Source organism: Telopea speciosissima, chromosome 6 (assembly GCF_018873765.1).
Source record: "Telopea speciosissima isolate NSW1024214 ecotype Mountain lineage chromosome 6, Tspe_v1, whole genome shotgun sequence".
Taxonomy (NCBI): domain Eukaryota; kingdom Viridiplantae; phylum Streptophyta; class Magnoliopsida; order Proteales; family Proteaceae; genus Telopea; species Telopea speciosissima.
The window spans coordinates 31034784-31050004 of record NC_057921.1 but is presented as its reverse complement, the minus strand read 5'-3'; the positions used below and the strand labels follow the sequence as shown (position 1 = coordinate 31050004).

Below are 15221 nucleotides of genomic sequence, written 5' to 3'. Positions count from 1 at the left end.
TCCCTGGAGGAAGAGCTACAAGATCCCAAGTATTATTTTTTCTCAGTGCTCTCATTTCTTCCAACATTGCTGTCTTCCACTTTCCATCTGTATAAGTTTCCTGCCAATTTTTAGGAATGGAAACAGAAGAAAGAGAGGATACAAATGCACGAAAAGATGGAGAAAGAGAACTATAAGAAACAAAGCGAGAAATGGGATGCTGGGTGCTAGTCCTAGTACCTTTGCGATGAGCAATAGGTAGGTCGGAAGAAGATGTCTTACCAGGAGAAGAAGGATCTGGATCCTGAGTCGGCAACTGGATGGGTATTGGTACTACAGTGGATTGAAACTGCCCTCTTTTAGAACACCCCTTTTTATAGGTTATAATGTTAGCGTTGTCAATTCTCTTCTGAAATTCACTGCTGGTTTTCTGGACTGGAGTCAACTCCCCTTGACTAGGAACATTACCACCATTATTTCCTACGAGCTCCCCCTGTAAAGGATTCCCTTCGGATGAAGGGGCAGCAGCCAATGGAGATGGGGCAGCATCTAAAGGAGATGGAGGAACATCTGAAAGTGATGAAGGAACATCTAATGGAGTAAACACATCTTCACTAGAACTAGAGCTCTCCCCCTGGAGAGGGGGTGAAGAATAATATGAAAGGCTTTCATGAAAAACGACATCCATACTGACCAGAGTACGACAGGAAGTAGGGTTGGTAACACTTATAACCTTTTTAGGTTGGAGAGTAACCCAAAAAAATACACCGCAACCCACGGGGTTAAAGTTTGCCTTGAGATCTAGTATTTCTAGCATAACACACACAACCAAACACCTTGGGAGAAACCACAAAGGAGGAACTCTCATGTAAAATCTCAGCCTTACTGCCGGAGTCAAGAACACGAGAAGGCAACCGATGAGATAGGTTGCAGTGAGAACAACATCCCCCCAATATTGGGATGGAACATGTCGAGCAAACATCAATGCTCTGGCCACTTCTAATCAATGGCGGTTCTTCCGTTCAGCCACACCATTTTGGGCTGGGGTATCGGTACAACTAGTCTGGTGAATAATCCCATGATCAGCAAAATATTTTTGAAATTGATTTTCTGTATACTCAGTTCCATTATCACTTCTATTTTGAGAGTAGCCTGGAACTGAGTTTGAACCATTTTATGAAAATGTTGAAAACACGAAAACACCTGTTTTTTTTTTTGTGCATAATATAAACTCATGTGTGTCTAGAGTGACAGTCAATAAAGGAAACAAACCAACGATTACCAGAAAGAGAAGTCTTACGATAAGGGCCCCAAACATCAGAATGCAACAAATAAAAAAGTGAAGAACTCTTTTTATTTGAAATAGAATAAGTTGAACGTGTCTGTTTGGCCAGAACACAAGCCTTACAAAAAAAAATCATTCTTATCACATTTTTGGACCAAAGTAGGAAATAAAGTTGTTAAAATTCCTAATGGAGGTTGACCTAATCTAGAATGCCATTGTTAAATTTCAGAAGAGACTAAAGAGTTTTGGTGTAGAGAAGGGAATGGTGGTGGAGTGAGACGCCCATCATCAAGTAGGTACAAACCACCGTGCACTTTGCCCAATCCAATCGTCTTCCCAGAGGCCAGATCCTGAAAAACACAATGAGAAGGAAAAAATGTTACTTTGCAGTTAAAACCAGTGTCAGTAGTAGGGGCTGTAGCAACAGACTCAGAGTGATGGGCCTTCTTGTTTGGTTTCTTCTTGGCAGCACGCCAGCACGTTTGGCTTCAAAGTCCGCTGGTTTTTCATGAAGTTTCCAACATTTCTCTTTGGTATGGTAGGGCTTGTTACAGTGCTCATAAGTGACAATGCCCTTGGTAGAATCACCAGAAGAGGAGTTACCAGCAGGGATAGGAATGGCCGTGGAAGCAGTCTGGAGAGCCGATCTCTAAGTAGGTGGAGGATGAAGCATAGCAGCCCTACGATTTTCTTCAGAGGAGACCAAGGCATAGGATTGTTCAAGTGTGGGAAAAGAAGAGTGACCTAACACTTGAACCCGAATCTGATCATAATCCAGATTTAATCCAGCTAAGAAGTCATAGACCCGTATCTTGTCAACATGCTTCTTATAAGCAGCTATATCACCAGGAGTGGAAGGATGGTAATCAGAAAAATGATCCAACTGTTGCCAAAGGCTGCGAAGAGTAGCATAGTACTTGGAGACAGACAATTCCCCCTGAGTGGTGTGAAGGACTTTCTTCCGGAGTTCATAAACCTGGGCATCATTGCCAAGCTGTCTATATGTTACCTTGTAGGTAGACCATATCTGTGCAGCTGTATCAAGAAGAAGAAATCCACTCGCAAGGTCTGATTGCATGGAACCAATCAAATAAGACATGAGGATACCATTATTGGATATCCACCTGTTCAGAAGATGGCCAGCTTCAGTTGGCATGACAGTAGTACCATCAATATGGCCAGTAAGCCCACGACCAGAAATGGAAAGTAAGCAGAGCGAGACCATATCAGGTAATTGCTCCCATCCTATTTGATTGGATTAGGGAGAAGGTCACGGGTATCATTCCTACCATACCCATCAGCAGCAGAAGTGCCAGTAGAGATTTCAGAGTCACCCATTATGGAGCAGAGACACCCAAATCGTAGAGAGGGGCTGTGGTGATGACAAACCCAATGAATACTCCAAGATATGAGCTGGAAATTGGAGGTGAAACTTCTTTAAATGTAGGAAGAGTTGTCCCCAAAAACCAGCAGCAACAGATAAGGCAATCCCCTAGATCGACTTTTTCAGGGTTTTAAAAAAACCCTAATTCAAGTGAGATCGATGTGGGGTAGAAGGCAATCAAAAAACCAGTCTAATGTACTTGTAGTAGTGCTGAACCACCCTTCCAAAATCCAGCATCAACAGAGAAGTAAAACTCCAATATCGATATTTGCAGGGTTTTGAAAAGAACCAATATGAGAGCAAAAATTGATCAGGGAGAGAAGCCGCAATATGGCTGGAGATAGAATCTTGTCCAATAAGTATCTGCTGCAGTAATTGAGCTTCAACAATGCGGAGAGATCCCTTGTAAGAGTAGATTGAATCAGTCCAAAAAACCTTGAAGTCTACAAAAGTCGCAGTTAGAGAACAGGCTCCCATCGATCTGAAATTTCTATAACATTGAATGAGGTGATGGAGGGCAGCAACTGGATCTGTAGATCACCTCATTAGTACTGCCCTAGTGGGAGAATGAAGAACAAATAGGGAAAGAGCGGAAGAAGAGCTCGAGAATGAAAGGGAGGAGAAGGGGAAATCGAGAATGGAGAAAAAGGAGACTGCTCTAATCCGAAACCTGCTCTGATACCGTGTTAACGGATCTGAATTAGCGAGTAATTGCTTGGGTGATCAATATGATCAAACAAGCCTTGTATTTATAATAGAGGAGATTACATCCTGTTGAATTCCGTGAATATTGGCTTGAGTCAGAGTGACTACACCCATCTTTATTTATAACAAAGAGAAGAACATTCTGGAATGAGTGCAAGGACATAAATACCCTTATGACTATTCTATCCCTGAACCAATATTACAACACTCCCCCTCAAGTTGGTACATACATATCAAACATGCCCTACTTGCTAACAATAGGAAAAAATAACTTATTGCTGATCCCTTTGGTAAGGATATCAGCCAGCTGTTCACTAGACTGGATAAATGGAATACAAACTATTCCCTGTTCCAATTTCTCTTTGATGAAGTGCCGGTCAATCTCAACATGTTTGGTACGATCATGTTGGACTGGGTTGTGAGCAATGCTGATTGCTGACTTGCTGTCACAGTAGAGCCGCATTGGAAGATCAATATTCATCCCCAAGTCTTGAAGAAGCCCCTTGAGCCAGAGAAGTTCACAAATACCCTGTGCCATAGCTCGAAATTCAGCTTCAGCACTAGATCGAGCTAAACAACTTTTTTTTTTTGCTCCTGTAAGTAGTTAGGTTCCCTCCAACAAATGTGCAATATCCGGATGTGGACTTCCTATCATTAGGACTGCCAGCCCAATCTGCATCAGTGTATGCTTCTACCCGGAGATGGTTATGTGAAGAATACAAGACTCCCTTTCCAGAAGAGGACTTGAGGTAACGGAGTATTCTGTATGTTGCTTCCAAATGAGAAGAGTGAGGATCATGCATGTATTGACTGACAATACTTACAACAAATGTGATGTCTGGTCGAGTATGTGAGAGGTATATCAATCGGCCAACTAGCCTCTGATAGCTACCCTTGTCCACTGGTTCACCTTTCTTACTCTTCAAATGTGTGGTGGGCTCAAGAGGGGTGTCTGCTGGTTTACACCCAAGCATCCCTGTTTCACTCAATAGATCCAGGGTATATTTTCTTTGGGAAAGAGATATGCCCTTAGCTAAATAGGCAACCTTAATCCCTAAAAAATATCTCAATCTCCCCAAATCTTTAACTTCAAATTCGATGCCCAAATATGTCTTCAGCTTCTGGATTTTATGTGCATCACTACCCGTGATCACTATGTCATCAACATAGACAATCAAAATGGTCACTTGCTGTTCCATCCTTTTAACAAACAATGTATGGTCAGCATTCCTCTGCTTATACCCATAAGCAACCATAGCCTTGTGGAATCGGCCAAACCAAGCCCTCGGTGACTGCTTCAGACCATAAAGAGCCTTCTTCAACTTACACACCTTTCCTTGAGTCTCTGAAGAGGTAAAGCCAGGAGGTATCTCCATGTAGGAATGCATTCTTCACATCAAGTTGTTGGAGTTCCCATCCTCGATTCACAGCACAAGAGATGATAACCCGCATAGTATTCATCTTTGCTACTGGAGTAAATGTCTCTTGATAGTCAATTCCCTGGGTTTGGGTAAACCCTTAGGCTACGAGTCTTCCTTTGTATCTTTCCACTGAGCCATCAGCCTTGTGCTTCACGACAAAGACCCATTTACAACCAACCCGGTTCTTTCCTAGTGGAGGACTTACCAAATCCTAGGTCTGATTCTTCTCAAGGGCAAGCATTTCTTCATTCATCGCATCCTTTCATTTTTGTTCGGCTATTGCTTCCTGCCAATTGTTAGGGATGGAAACAAAGGATAAAGAAGATACAAAAGCATGGAAAGCAGGAGTTAGAGAGTTGTATGGCACAAAGTTGGAATAGGATGCTGTGTACAACTCCTTTTTGGTTTCTGAATAGCAATGGGTAAATCAAGACTAGGATCAGGAGGTGGCTTACAAGAAAAATGATTAGGAGCAAGACTTGGAGCAGGAACAGGTGCCGATTGTGTGGGGTCGGTATTGGTGGTCTCTTTGTACCGAGGGCCATCTAAAGGAAAATCAGTTCCCCGAGTGTAAGTCTTCACATTAGTCTTCACATTATTCTCCCCCTGCACCTGTTGCTGTTGCTCAATCTGTCCCACTTCTTGTTCCTGACTTGTAACTCCATCTTCTAGTTCAATAGAGACATCCTCTATAGTAGGTATCTCAATGTCCAGAGGAGCAATCAGCGGGACCTCTTCACCACTTAGAATCTCCCCCTGCTGAGGTACCGGCTGTTTACCTCAGACTCCCGGAAGACGACATCCATAGTGACAAACACCTTTCGTGTAGGAGGATGATAGCATTTATACCCTTTCTGGGTAGCTGAGTAACCCAAAAAAATGCACCGCAGTCCTTTAGGATCAAACTTGCTGTGTACATGGCGATTCTTGGCAAACATGACACAGCCAAAGACCTTTGGAGGCTCCACAAAAGTCGATTTTCCAACCAATGTGTCCAAGGGACAGTGGGCACCTAAGACTCGAGAGGGAAGCTGATTGATAAGATAGGTGGCTGTAAGAACAGCATCACCCCAGAAGCATGGAGGAACAACCATAGTAAACATAAGAGAACGAGCAACCTCCAAGAGATGTCTATTCTTGCGTTCAACCACTCCATTCTGAACAGGAGTGTCAACACAATAAGTCTGGTGTATGATTCCATGTCCAAATAGGAGCGAAAGGCACCATCTATATACTCTTTTCCATTATCTGAACGGAGAATCTTCACCTTGGCATCGAATTGGGTCTGGACCATTTTATGGAATAGAGTGAAACAAGTGAAGATGTCACTTTTACTATGCATCAAATACACCCAAGTTGTCCGGCTAAAACAGTTAATGAAAGTGACAAACCATCTAAATCTAGAGGTAGAAATACATCCGGCAAGGCCCCACACATCAGAATGTATAAAACCAAAAGGCACATTGCTTCAATTATCAGAAATAGGAAAAATACTTCTAGTTTGCTTTGCCAAAGTGCAGTCATCACAAGAAAAATTATGTTTATTACACCGTTTTACTAGACTAGGAAATAAAGTAGATAAAACTCCTATAGGAGGATGACCCAAACGACGATGCCAATTATTCAACTCAAATAGTGTAGAATCAAAATCAGAAGATGCCGGCTGAGATGTCAAAGCTGCCCGGGAACTCTCAAGCACGTACAGACCACCAACCACTTTACCACATGCAATCGTACTGTCCATTGCCAAGTCCTGAAACAAACAATAGGTTGGAAAAAATGTTACTTTGCTGTTTAAATCCTTAGTTAGGCTACTAATGGAAAGCAAATTAGTAGTAAACTTTGGAACATGTAAGACAGAGGAAAGGCTAAGAGAGGAAGTGCACTGGACAGATCCCTTCCCCGAGATAGGAGAAAGAGACCCATCAGCAACACGAACCTTGTTATGACCAGAAAGAGGAAAATATTTGGAAAAAACAGATGAAGAATCTGTCATATGGTCGGTTACCCTTGAGTCAATTACCCAAGAATCGGGCATGACCGAGGTGCAGTTCCCACCAAATGAAATACTTGTGGAAGAAGAAGAATTTGGGTTGGTAGGCAGAGACAAAGCCGGGACAGCCATGGAAGGAGATACTGATGCCGAAGAAGATGTGTCCAATCGATTCACCATATCCCGAAGATTTTGCAATTCAGCCAGAACTTAGGAAAGAGATTGATCAGGCCGGTCGTTAGAAGTTGCCTGATGGGCACAGGTGTTACTAGGCCGATTGGAACCACCCTTCCCACGTCCTCGAGTCTCTGCAGGGCGACCATGAAGCTTCCAACAGCGGTCTTTGGTATGCCACTCCTTCCCACAGTGATTGCATTTAATGGCAGGGCGATCACCAGATGTCCGATCGGTAGTCGGTACTAGCAGACCGGGAAGAATTTCCTCGGGAAGCCTGTGAACCAGAGATAAGAGCCGATCGTTCCTGAGTAACTGGATGAACCATAGCTGTACGTCTACTGTCCTCAGCCGAGAGAATCACATAGGCCTTCTCCAGAGATGGAAGTGGGTTGCAATTCAAAATATTGGCATGGATTTGATCAAACTCAATATTGAGGCCAGCCAAAAAATAAAAAAAACATAAGCCATCCTCCCACTTACAGAAGGCCGTGGCATCAACATCGCAGGTGGCAGTGAATGTGCCCAGATAGTCCAACTGCTGCCACATAGTACACATGGTGTTGTGATACTGAGACAGAGACAACTCCAACTGCTTGGTAGAGTGAATTTTCTAACGAAGCTCATAACATTAGGCAACATTCCCAACCTGAGAATAGGTGTCCTTGGCTGTTTTCCAAATCTTCGCAGCCGAATCAAGGAGATAGCGCTTGACAATATCTTGGTGCATGGAATTAACCAGATATGACATAACCAAGAAATTGAAGTTCACCCATCGAGCATGTGCAGAACCAGTCTCATCAGGCCTGACCTGAGTGCCCGTGATGTAGCCAGAGAGACCACGGGAACCAATCGCAAATAAGCAGGAGCGAGATCATAACAAATAATTACTACCATTTAACTTGATGGGATTCATTGGAAACGGAATGAAGTCACATTGCGACAAACCATCAGAACCAGATGAGGCAGAAGTGATCTCAGAGTTGTCAGGCATGATGACTGGTAAAAAAAACAGAAATAAATCCCCCCAAAAAAATTTAGAACATAAGGAGGGAAGGTAGAAAAATCTTGGTGGGAGTCAACTCACCACCAAGGGGGGTTTAGGAAAAAGGCAGCAAGAGAGAAGCCTCTCACGCGAAAGGAGGAGGAAGCGAGAGGCTTGCGGGACTGGTGGGGTGTGGCGGAAGGGAGGGAAGAGGCCTACGGGGCTTGGCGGAGGTGGTGGGTAGGTTGTCGGAGCCTAGCGGAGGTGGCGGAGGGTTGGCGGAGCTTGGCAAAGGAGGCAGAAGGCTGTGGAGGGCTTGACGAAGGTAGCAGGAGATGGTGGAGGACCTGTTGGGGGTGGCGCTAGGTGGAGGGACTGGCAGTAGGCTTCTTTAGGGCAGAATCACGAACCGAGAGAGAGAAAAAAAGAAAAAGGGAAAACTTTTTTAATTCCCATATCCCGGAATATTTTTGGCTCTGATACCATGTTGCAACCGCTTCCTCTAAAAGGCCGACCTTGTAGGAAAGGGAGGAAACAATATGTATAACAAACAGGAGCTCTAACACGGCAGACTATCCAAAGGGGGACACGGGTGGATAAATAATTTCAACACCTGCCTACTCCCAGGGGGACTCGATACCATGACCCCTGCCTGCTTTGATACCATGTTGAATTCCGTGAATACTGGCTTGAATCAGAGTGACTACAACCATCTTTATTTATAACAATGAGAAGAACATTCTGGAATGAGTACAAGGACAGAAATACCCTTATGACTATTCTACCCCTGAATGCATATTACAACACATCCTAATGACCAAAATACCCCTAGCATACAAAGAATATAAAAAAGAACTGTAAAATGACCAGAATACCCCCACAGTATTCTGGTGTACATAATTCAACATATAGCCTCTAGTGGAATCCTCTACCTTTCTAGGGTTCCAAAAAGAGGTGTAGAAAAAAAAAAAGAGCTTAGTCGACTCTCAAACCAGCTCTAATACCAAGTTAGAAACTAGGTATGGATCGATTGTAGTAGGGAATAAGGGGTATTAGCTAGGAAGAGAGGAAGGAGAAGAGAGGAAGGAAGAAGAAGTAGAGAGATGGGAGAAATCGTGGTGTGTAGCTGATGTGCTACTCTCAGCTGTTTGATTCAGTAATAATATCCTTGGAATTACATATGCCTCCCTAGGGAGGTAAAAGGTAAAAAGTAACAAAAGATAAAATTACAACTCAATATGAGTATATGACTTACAATAAACTTGGACTAAAGTACCTCTAATACATAAATTCTAACAACCAAGTTCTCATCAGTTGGTATCAGAGTGTGGAAGGAAGTTCAAATAACCCTAGACCAGCACCTGGGAATCTTCATCTTACTAATCTCATGAAGGTGATGACAACATAGTTCAAGGAATTGTTTAATTGCATGATTGCTATTGAGTACATGTTTTTTGAAGCCATGTATGGGCACTTGACTAGTTCTGCCCCAACGCCAAAAGAATGCTATCATGGCAGCCATGACGCCAATCCGGAAATGTAGTTCTATGATGGACTTCCTCTTGAGGAGGTTGAGGAACAACCTATTGATGAGGACGGTACAATGATCCATGATACCCATGTCTTATGTTTGGTTCCATCAATAGAGATTACTAAGGATGGCAGTGATGGCGTATGCTACTACAATGGAAGCTGAAGTGGAGAGTGAAGAAGTCGATTATTCCGTTACATGACACCCCTTGCGTACATCCTTTACTCTTGATGATGGTTGCTAGTTGCTACGTTGCACACATCGAGTTCGTCATTCCACCTGAATACTTTGAAGAGAAAGCTCCCAAGGTTGAAGACTTTATCCTAAAGTTCCTACATCACCAAAGTTCTGTTTGGGACTGGTCAAAGCTGCTATTCACATGTTGTTACCCCATCGTCTCTACAAAACTCAAGGTCAAGTTTTTTCAAGCCGGTGAGAGCTGATGTAGGTCAAGAGTGGTTCCAACACAAGTATTCTTGCCGGAACAAGCCCAAATCCTAGTCTAATGGGTTAAATAAGTAGCCTAATGGGTTATATGGGCCATAGTATTTCTATGTTTTCTATTGTGATGGGCCTATTTTTAATGCCCATATATGAGGGATAAGTGGCAGATACAAATTTAACTAGTTAGTTGTATCTAGTCCTCTAAAATTGTGAAGTCTTGGGGATATCAATAGGTTTTTGGGGATGTCAATAGGTTAGTTTCATTGTTAATCATGAAAGACCTTGAAAATGTAAGGTTCGTTTAATATTTTGAAAGAGTCCCAATGTAAGTCCTTGGAAATGTTAGAGCCATTAAGTCTAGGAGGAAGTACCAATGAAGGTCTAGAACACTGCAATCCATTCTATATAAGGAGCTGCCTGTAAGCTAATGGAACAACAAAATTTGAATGAAATCTTGGCCATCACACTTAGCTTGTTCAATGTCATGCCTAACTGTATTGGAAAGTTTAGTTTAAAATGCAAAAGGAACTGCTTTGCATTTTTTTTTTTTTTTAATTCCTTTGGTCAGTAGATTGCCATGCCATACTTATGATGTTGTTGTTGTTGCAGGTGACGAGAGATGTTGCTCTTTTGTCTCGTTGGATGGCGATTGATCTCTATATTCGGGAAGTTGACAACCTCAGATTTGAACTTTCCATTAATAGAAGCAGTGATCAGCTGTCAGAACTTGCCCATGAGATTCTACAGAAAGGTGGGACATCAACGTGTCTTTGGCATGAAATAGGCATCTTTATGCAGAACATCAAACTCATGAGTCAGTGGAAAAAATTCAGAATCCTGCATATCATTACTCATTATTTGTTGCTACAGATTAGAATCAATGACTAATGTTGGAAGAACCGTGGGTTAGCAAAGAGAGAATGAGAGAAAATTATATCTTGTATTCATTGATAGGTAAGCCCCTCTATTTATAATAGAGGGGAAAATACAAAGGGACTGAAATAGGTGATGTAGGACTAAAATCCACATAGCCGACTGTAGACATAATTACCCCTAACTAACTGTCTCTATAAGAGCAGTGACTTAAACCTAGTAACATAGGAATTAAACTACCCCAAAAGGACTAGAATACCCCCACGGTATTCTGGATTACATATTCCAATACTCCCCCTCAAGCTGGATTATACAAATAAGTATAGAAAGAAGATCCAGCTTGAACTAATAAGAAAAAAAACTCCATAATAATGCTAACGCTCCCCCTCAAGTTGGCACACACAGGACACTAATGCCCAACTTGAACAAAAAAGGAAAAAACCAAGTTGTACCAGAATCCAGCTTCATGACGAATGTAGCTCCCAAATAAACCTTCAAGAACTTGAAAAAAATAGGTTTTCAAAACCTGGGCAGACTTGATCAACAAACTTTCACCAATCTTTAACAGCTGTCCAGTGATGAATCTCTGGCTGATAATCTTGAAGATAAGCAATTAGGGCAGCAAGCAGCGGAAACAAATAAATTAGGTGGCAGAAATGATCAACCCAACTGTAGAACTCATATAGGCAGGCAATAACCAAACATCTTCAATACTCTTCGTCTCCCCCTTACGGCAAACTCAACCCAAAATAATGAAGGATACCCAATAGCAATGGTGGAGAAGACTGATCTTTTATATTTTGCACCAAACATTCTGCAAGTTCTGCTTTTTGTAATGGCTGCAGGTGTAGTGTACATAATCCCCCCCTCACGTGTAGTAGTACACATGAACAGATAACGGAGATGATATAAGAAATAGTGCAAAAAATATAATATTCCAGAATATTCCAAAAGGTGCTTAGGGCAATGGAAAAGGAAGAAATGGCTATGTAGAGAATACCATAAACTTTCAAAGTGGTTATGGGTATATGCCAAAGGTATTGTATGGGAGGTGGTGAAGTAAAAAAAAGTTGTGGGATAAAGAACCATGGACAAAAACAATGCAACACAGTAATCATCAACCTTCTTTAATCGATCAAACTAATTCCAAAAACACCATCTCCAATGATCAGATCTGAGTTATAAAAAACAGGTCTGATTTTTAGAAGGAGAAGGCACCATTCTTCAAAACTTGATCGAGCTTCACATAAGGAAGAACCAGTGTGCAAAATTCCAAACTATAAACTCCCATATGCTAAATAGAACTAATGAAGATATCTGGGCAGAATTGATGTAATAACTAATAAGCTTCAACAAAAAACTTGGATCAGATCTGAATTAGTGACCAATGCTAGGATCAAGCCCCCAAAGTAAGCTGGATATGAACCAGTAAAAAAAAAGCTTCACACAACTGAATAGGTTCGTAGTTGCAACCAATAACCATGGAACACACTGTTGCAATCCCAAATAAACTGATCTCTAGGGTAGTAGATACGGATCTTCAATAATGAAAGAAATTCGATCTCCAATAGTAGGATACTCAGTCTCAATAATAGGGCAGCAATAGTCCTCATAAAGGTAGCAGTAACATGTCAACCAGTCATGCTTACAGAAGCCAATCAATAGAACCAGCAAGGTATGTAGTAAAGCTCAATAGAACCAGCAAGTATAAGATAAATAACTCAACAAATCCATAGGTAGTTGAAGCAGCCAGCCATATAGGAACAAGTAAAAGAATAGGTTGATAAATGATGAAATCAAGCCATAAGTGTGAACCTGAATTTGTTCAAAATAATTCAATGAATGATGCTGAAACTTGGGTTGAATACTCCTTTGATATGTATAAGACTCTCCTCAAAAAATTAGGTTGATAGGACAGCCCAAACCCTAAAATCAATTATTGTCAGGGTTTTAGAAAACCCTGAAATTGAGATCGATTTAGGGAGAGGGGACTTCAATTGCTGATGTAGACTTCCAATAGATGCTGATCAAGACTGCTAGAATGGAACCTCCAAGGTGAACAATCAATCTCCAGTAAGAGTGAGACTTTATCTTCAAAGGGGAGAGCTTCCAAAAAATCGCAGAAGAATAGGGCAGCAACCATTGCAGTAAAATAGACCTTCTTCAAGCCTTGTATGGATGTAGGAAAGTTCTCTTTTAATGTTAGAACCACCTCCAAAGCACTTCAACAGCAGTAAACATCCCTATCCCAAGTCGATTTTTATCAGGGTTTTGGAAAACCTTGAAAAGCTGAGCTTGATTGGGGTAGGTGTCTTCAAAAAAGTTGGATAGGTGCAATATTGAGGTTGATTGGTCCTTGAAGTGGAAGTAATCAGCCCTCAAAAAATCAGCAAAAGCTGAAACCTGTAACCTTCAATTCGATTGGAGTCTAAGTTTTGTCAGGGTTTCGTGACATGTAACCAAATTTGAAGGTTAAGGATGCTTTGCTGTAGAAACTAATCCAGCCATCAGAAAGGGTCCAAATTCAGGACGAGTTGGGCATATAGTAGTAGGGAATCACCCCCAAAAAATCAGCTGCATCTGAAAAGGAAAACCCCAAAATCGATTGGAGTCAGGGTTTTGAAAAAAACCCTGACAAGTTGGGATCGATTTGGGTATGGAGGCTGGATAGGTTAATGAAAGATGGAGAAAAAGAAAAAAGGGAAGGAGGACAATGGAATAGGGTAGAAAGGGGCTGGAAAAGGGTGCATAGGAGTTTCCAACAAGTGAGGGTCAGCCATCTTTAGTGATAGAAATCAGATCTCCAAAAAATTCTGGAAAGCCCCAAATCGCAAAGGTGGTTCCAGCAGAATTTTAATGAAAAAAAATCGATAGAATGGAGGAGGGTAGCAACTAAATCATTGGTTAAGGTTTTTACCTCATTAGTGCTGCCCCTTTACAAGGATAAGAAGAAGAAAACCAGAGGAAGGAGAAGCCGAGAAAGAGAGAAGAAGGGAGAAGTCGATTGATTGAAGAAGGTCTAGTTCTTTCTTTCTAACCTAGATCAGACCAGCTCTAATACCATGTTGGAAGAACCGTGGGTTAGCAAAGAGAGAATGAGAGAAAATTGTATCTTGTATTCATTGATAGGTAAGCCCCTCTATTTATAATATAGGAGAAAATACAAAGGGAATGGAATAGGCGATGTAGGACTAAAACACACATAGTCGACTGTAGACATAATTACCCCTAACTAACTGTCTTTACAAGAGCAGTAACTTAAACCTAATAACATAGGAATTAAACTACCCCAAAAGGACCAGAATACCCCCACGGTATTGTGGATTACATATTCCAACAAATAATCATAAGATGTAAGATGACGATGACATGATATCAGGAGTAATTTTTTTTTAGAATCATAAACTTTCAGATAACATCATGATTGAACTCGTCATGGCATTTACTTCCAAATTACTGATTAAGTACGTTAAATGTATGAACAGTAAGGCTCTGCTAAATTTCCTACATGATCATGTAGTCACCATTGGTAATTGCCCATTAAAAGAATCACATGCTCTGTTCAGTTGACTTGCACCCTAACAGTTATGTTGGGTTATTTCATGGGTCATATGTTCACCATGATGTGGGAATGATGTTTTGAGGTACACAGCATTCTAACAATTTTTTTTTTCAATTATGTTTTTTACTAAGAACCACATTATTAGATGGGTGAAGTGAGTAAAAAGAAGAGTGAAATTGTGCTTTTTCTAAGTATTTTTGTTTTCTACAATGGTACTGGTAAATCCAGTATCCAACTTATTGGACTTGTGGTGGAATTCCTTAATCTGGATGGTTCAAGTTTTATGTAGAGTCTGGTGCATCAATCCACCAATGATCATTTTTGGACAAGAAAGTTATTTACTTCAAGAGCCAGTTATACTGGTTTTACTCTTTCTGATGCATGGTCCAACAACTTACTTTCTGATAGAAACTATAACTTTAACTGCTGATCATCAGATTTGTTCAGGTTTTTATACACTTATATCTGCTTGAGATGTGAATTTTGTTTCTGAAATGGTCCAACTCGCTCGAGATCTTTATGTGTCTTGCCCTGAATCATATGGGTTTTTTATAAATAGTCTTGAAAATCTGGAGTATTGCTGCTTAAATTATCTTTCCAGTATGGAAGGTTTACCTTTGTGCTTCTTTCCCTATACCAACATTTACATTTCTTACTGGAGTTGTGAGAGTACTTTTTTTTGGGTCAGAAGACAGTACACATTTACATTTCTTTCTTTTTGTCATTTTACAATTTTCTTTTCCCATCTTATTTCCCATCCCTATTTTCCCCTTCTCTGTGTAGACCTCAGTTTTCCATATTTTGTTTTGTTTGGATCCACGTAGCCAACCCCATTAAGTTGGGATAAGGCTGAGTTTGTTGTTGTTGTTGTTTTAAGACAGTACA

General features: G+C 41.2%; 1 protein-coding gene across 2 annotated transcripts in view; it reads left to right on the top strand.

The window, feature by feature from the left end:
- Nucleotides 1-15221, top strand: part of LOC122664089 (phosphoenolpyruvate carboxylase 4) — a 63171-nt gene that overhangs the window by 10001 nt on the left and 37949 nt on the right. For both annotated transcript variants that reach the window (XM_043859775.1, XM_043859776.1), the window contains exon 9: nucleotides 10511-10652. In XM_043859775.1, the coding sequence (XP_043715710.1) occupies nucleotides 10511-10652 (142 nt within the window). The remainder of the gene's footprint in view (nucleotides 1-10510; nucleotides 10653-15221) is intronic.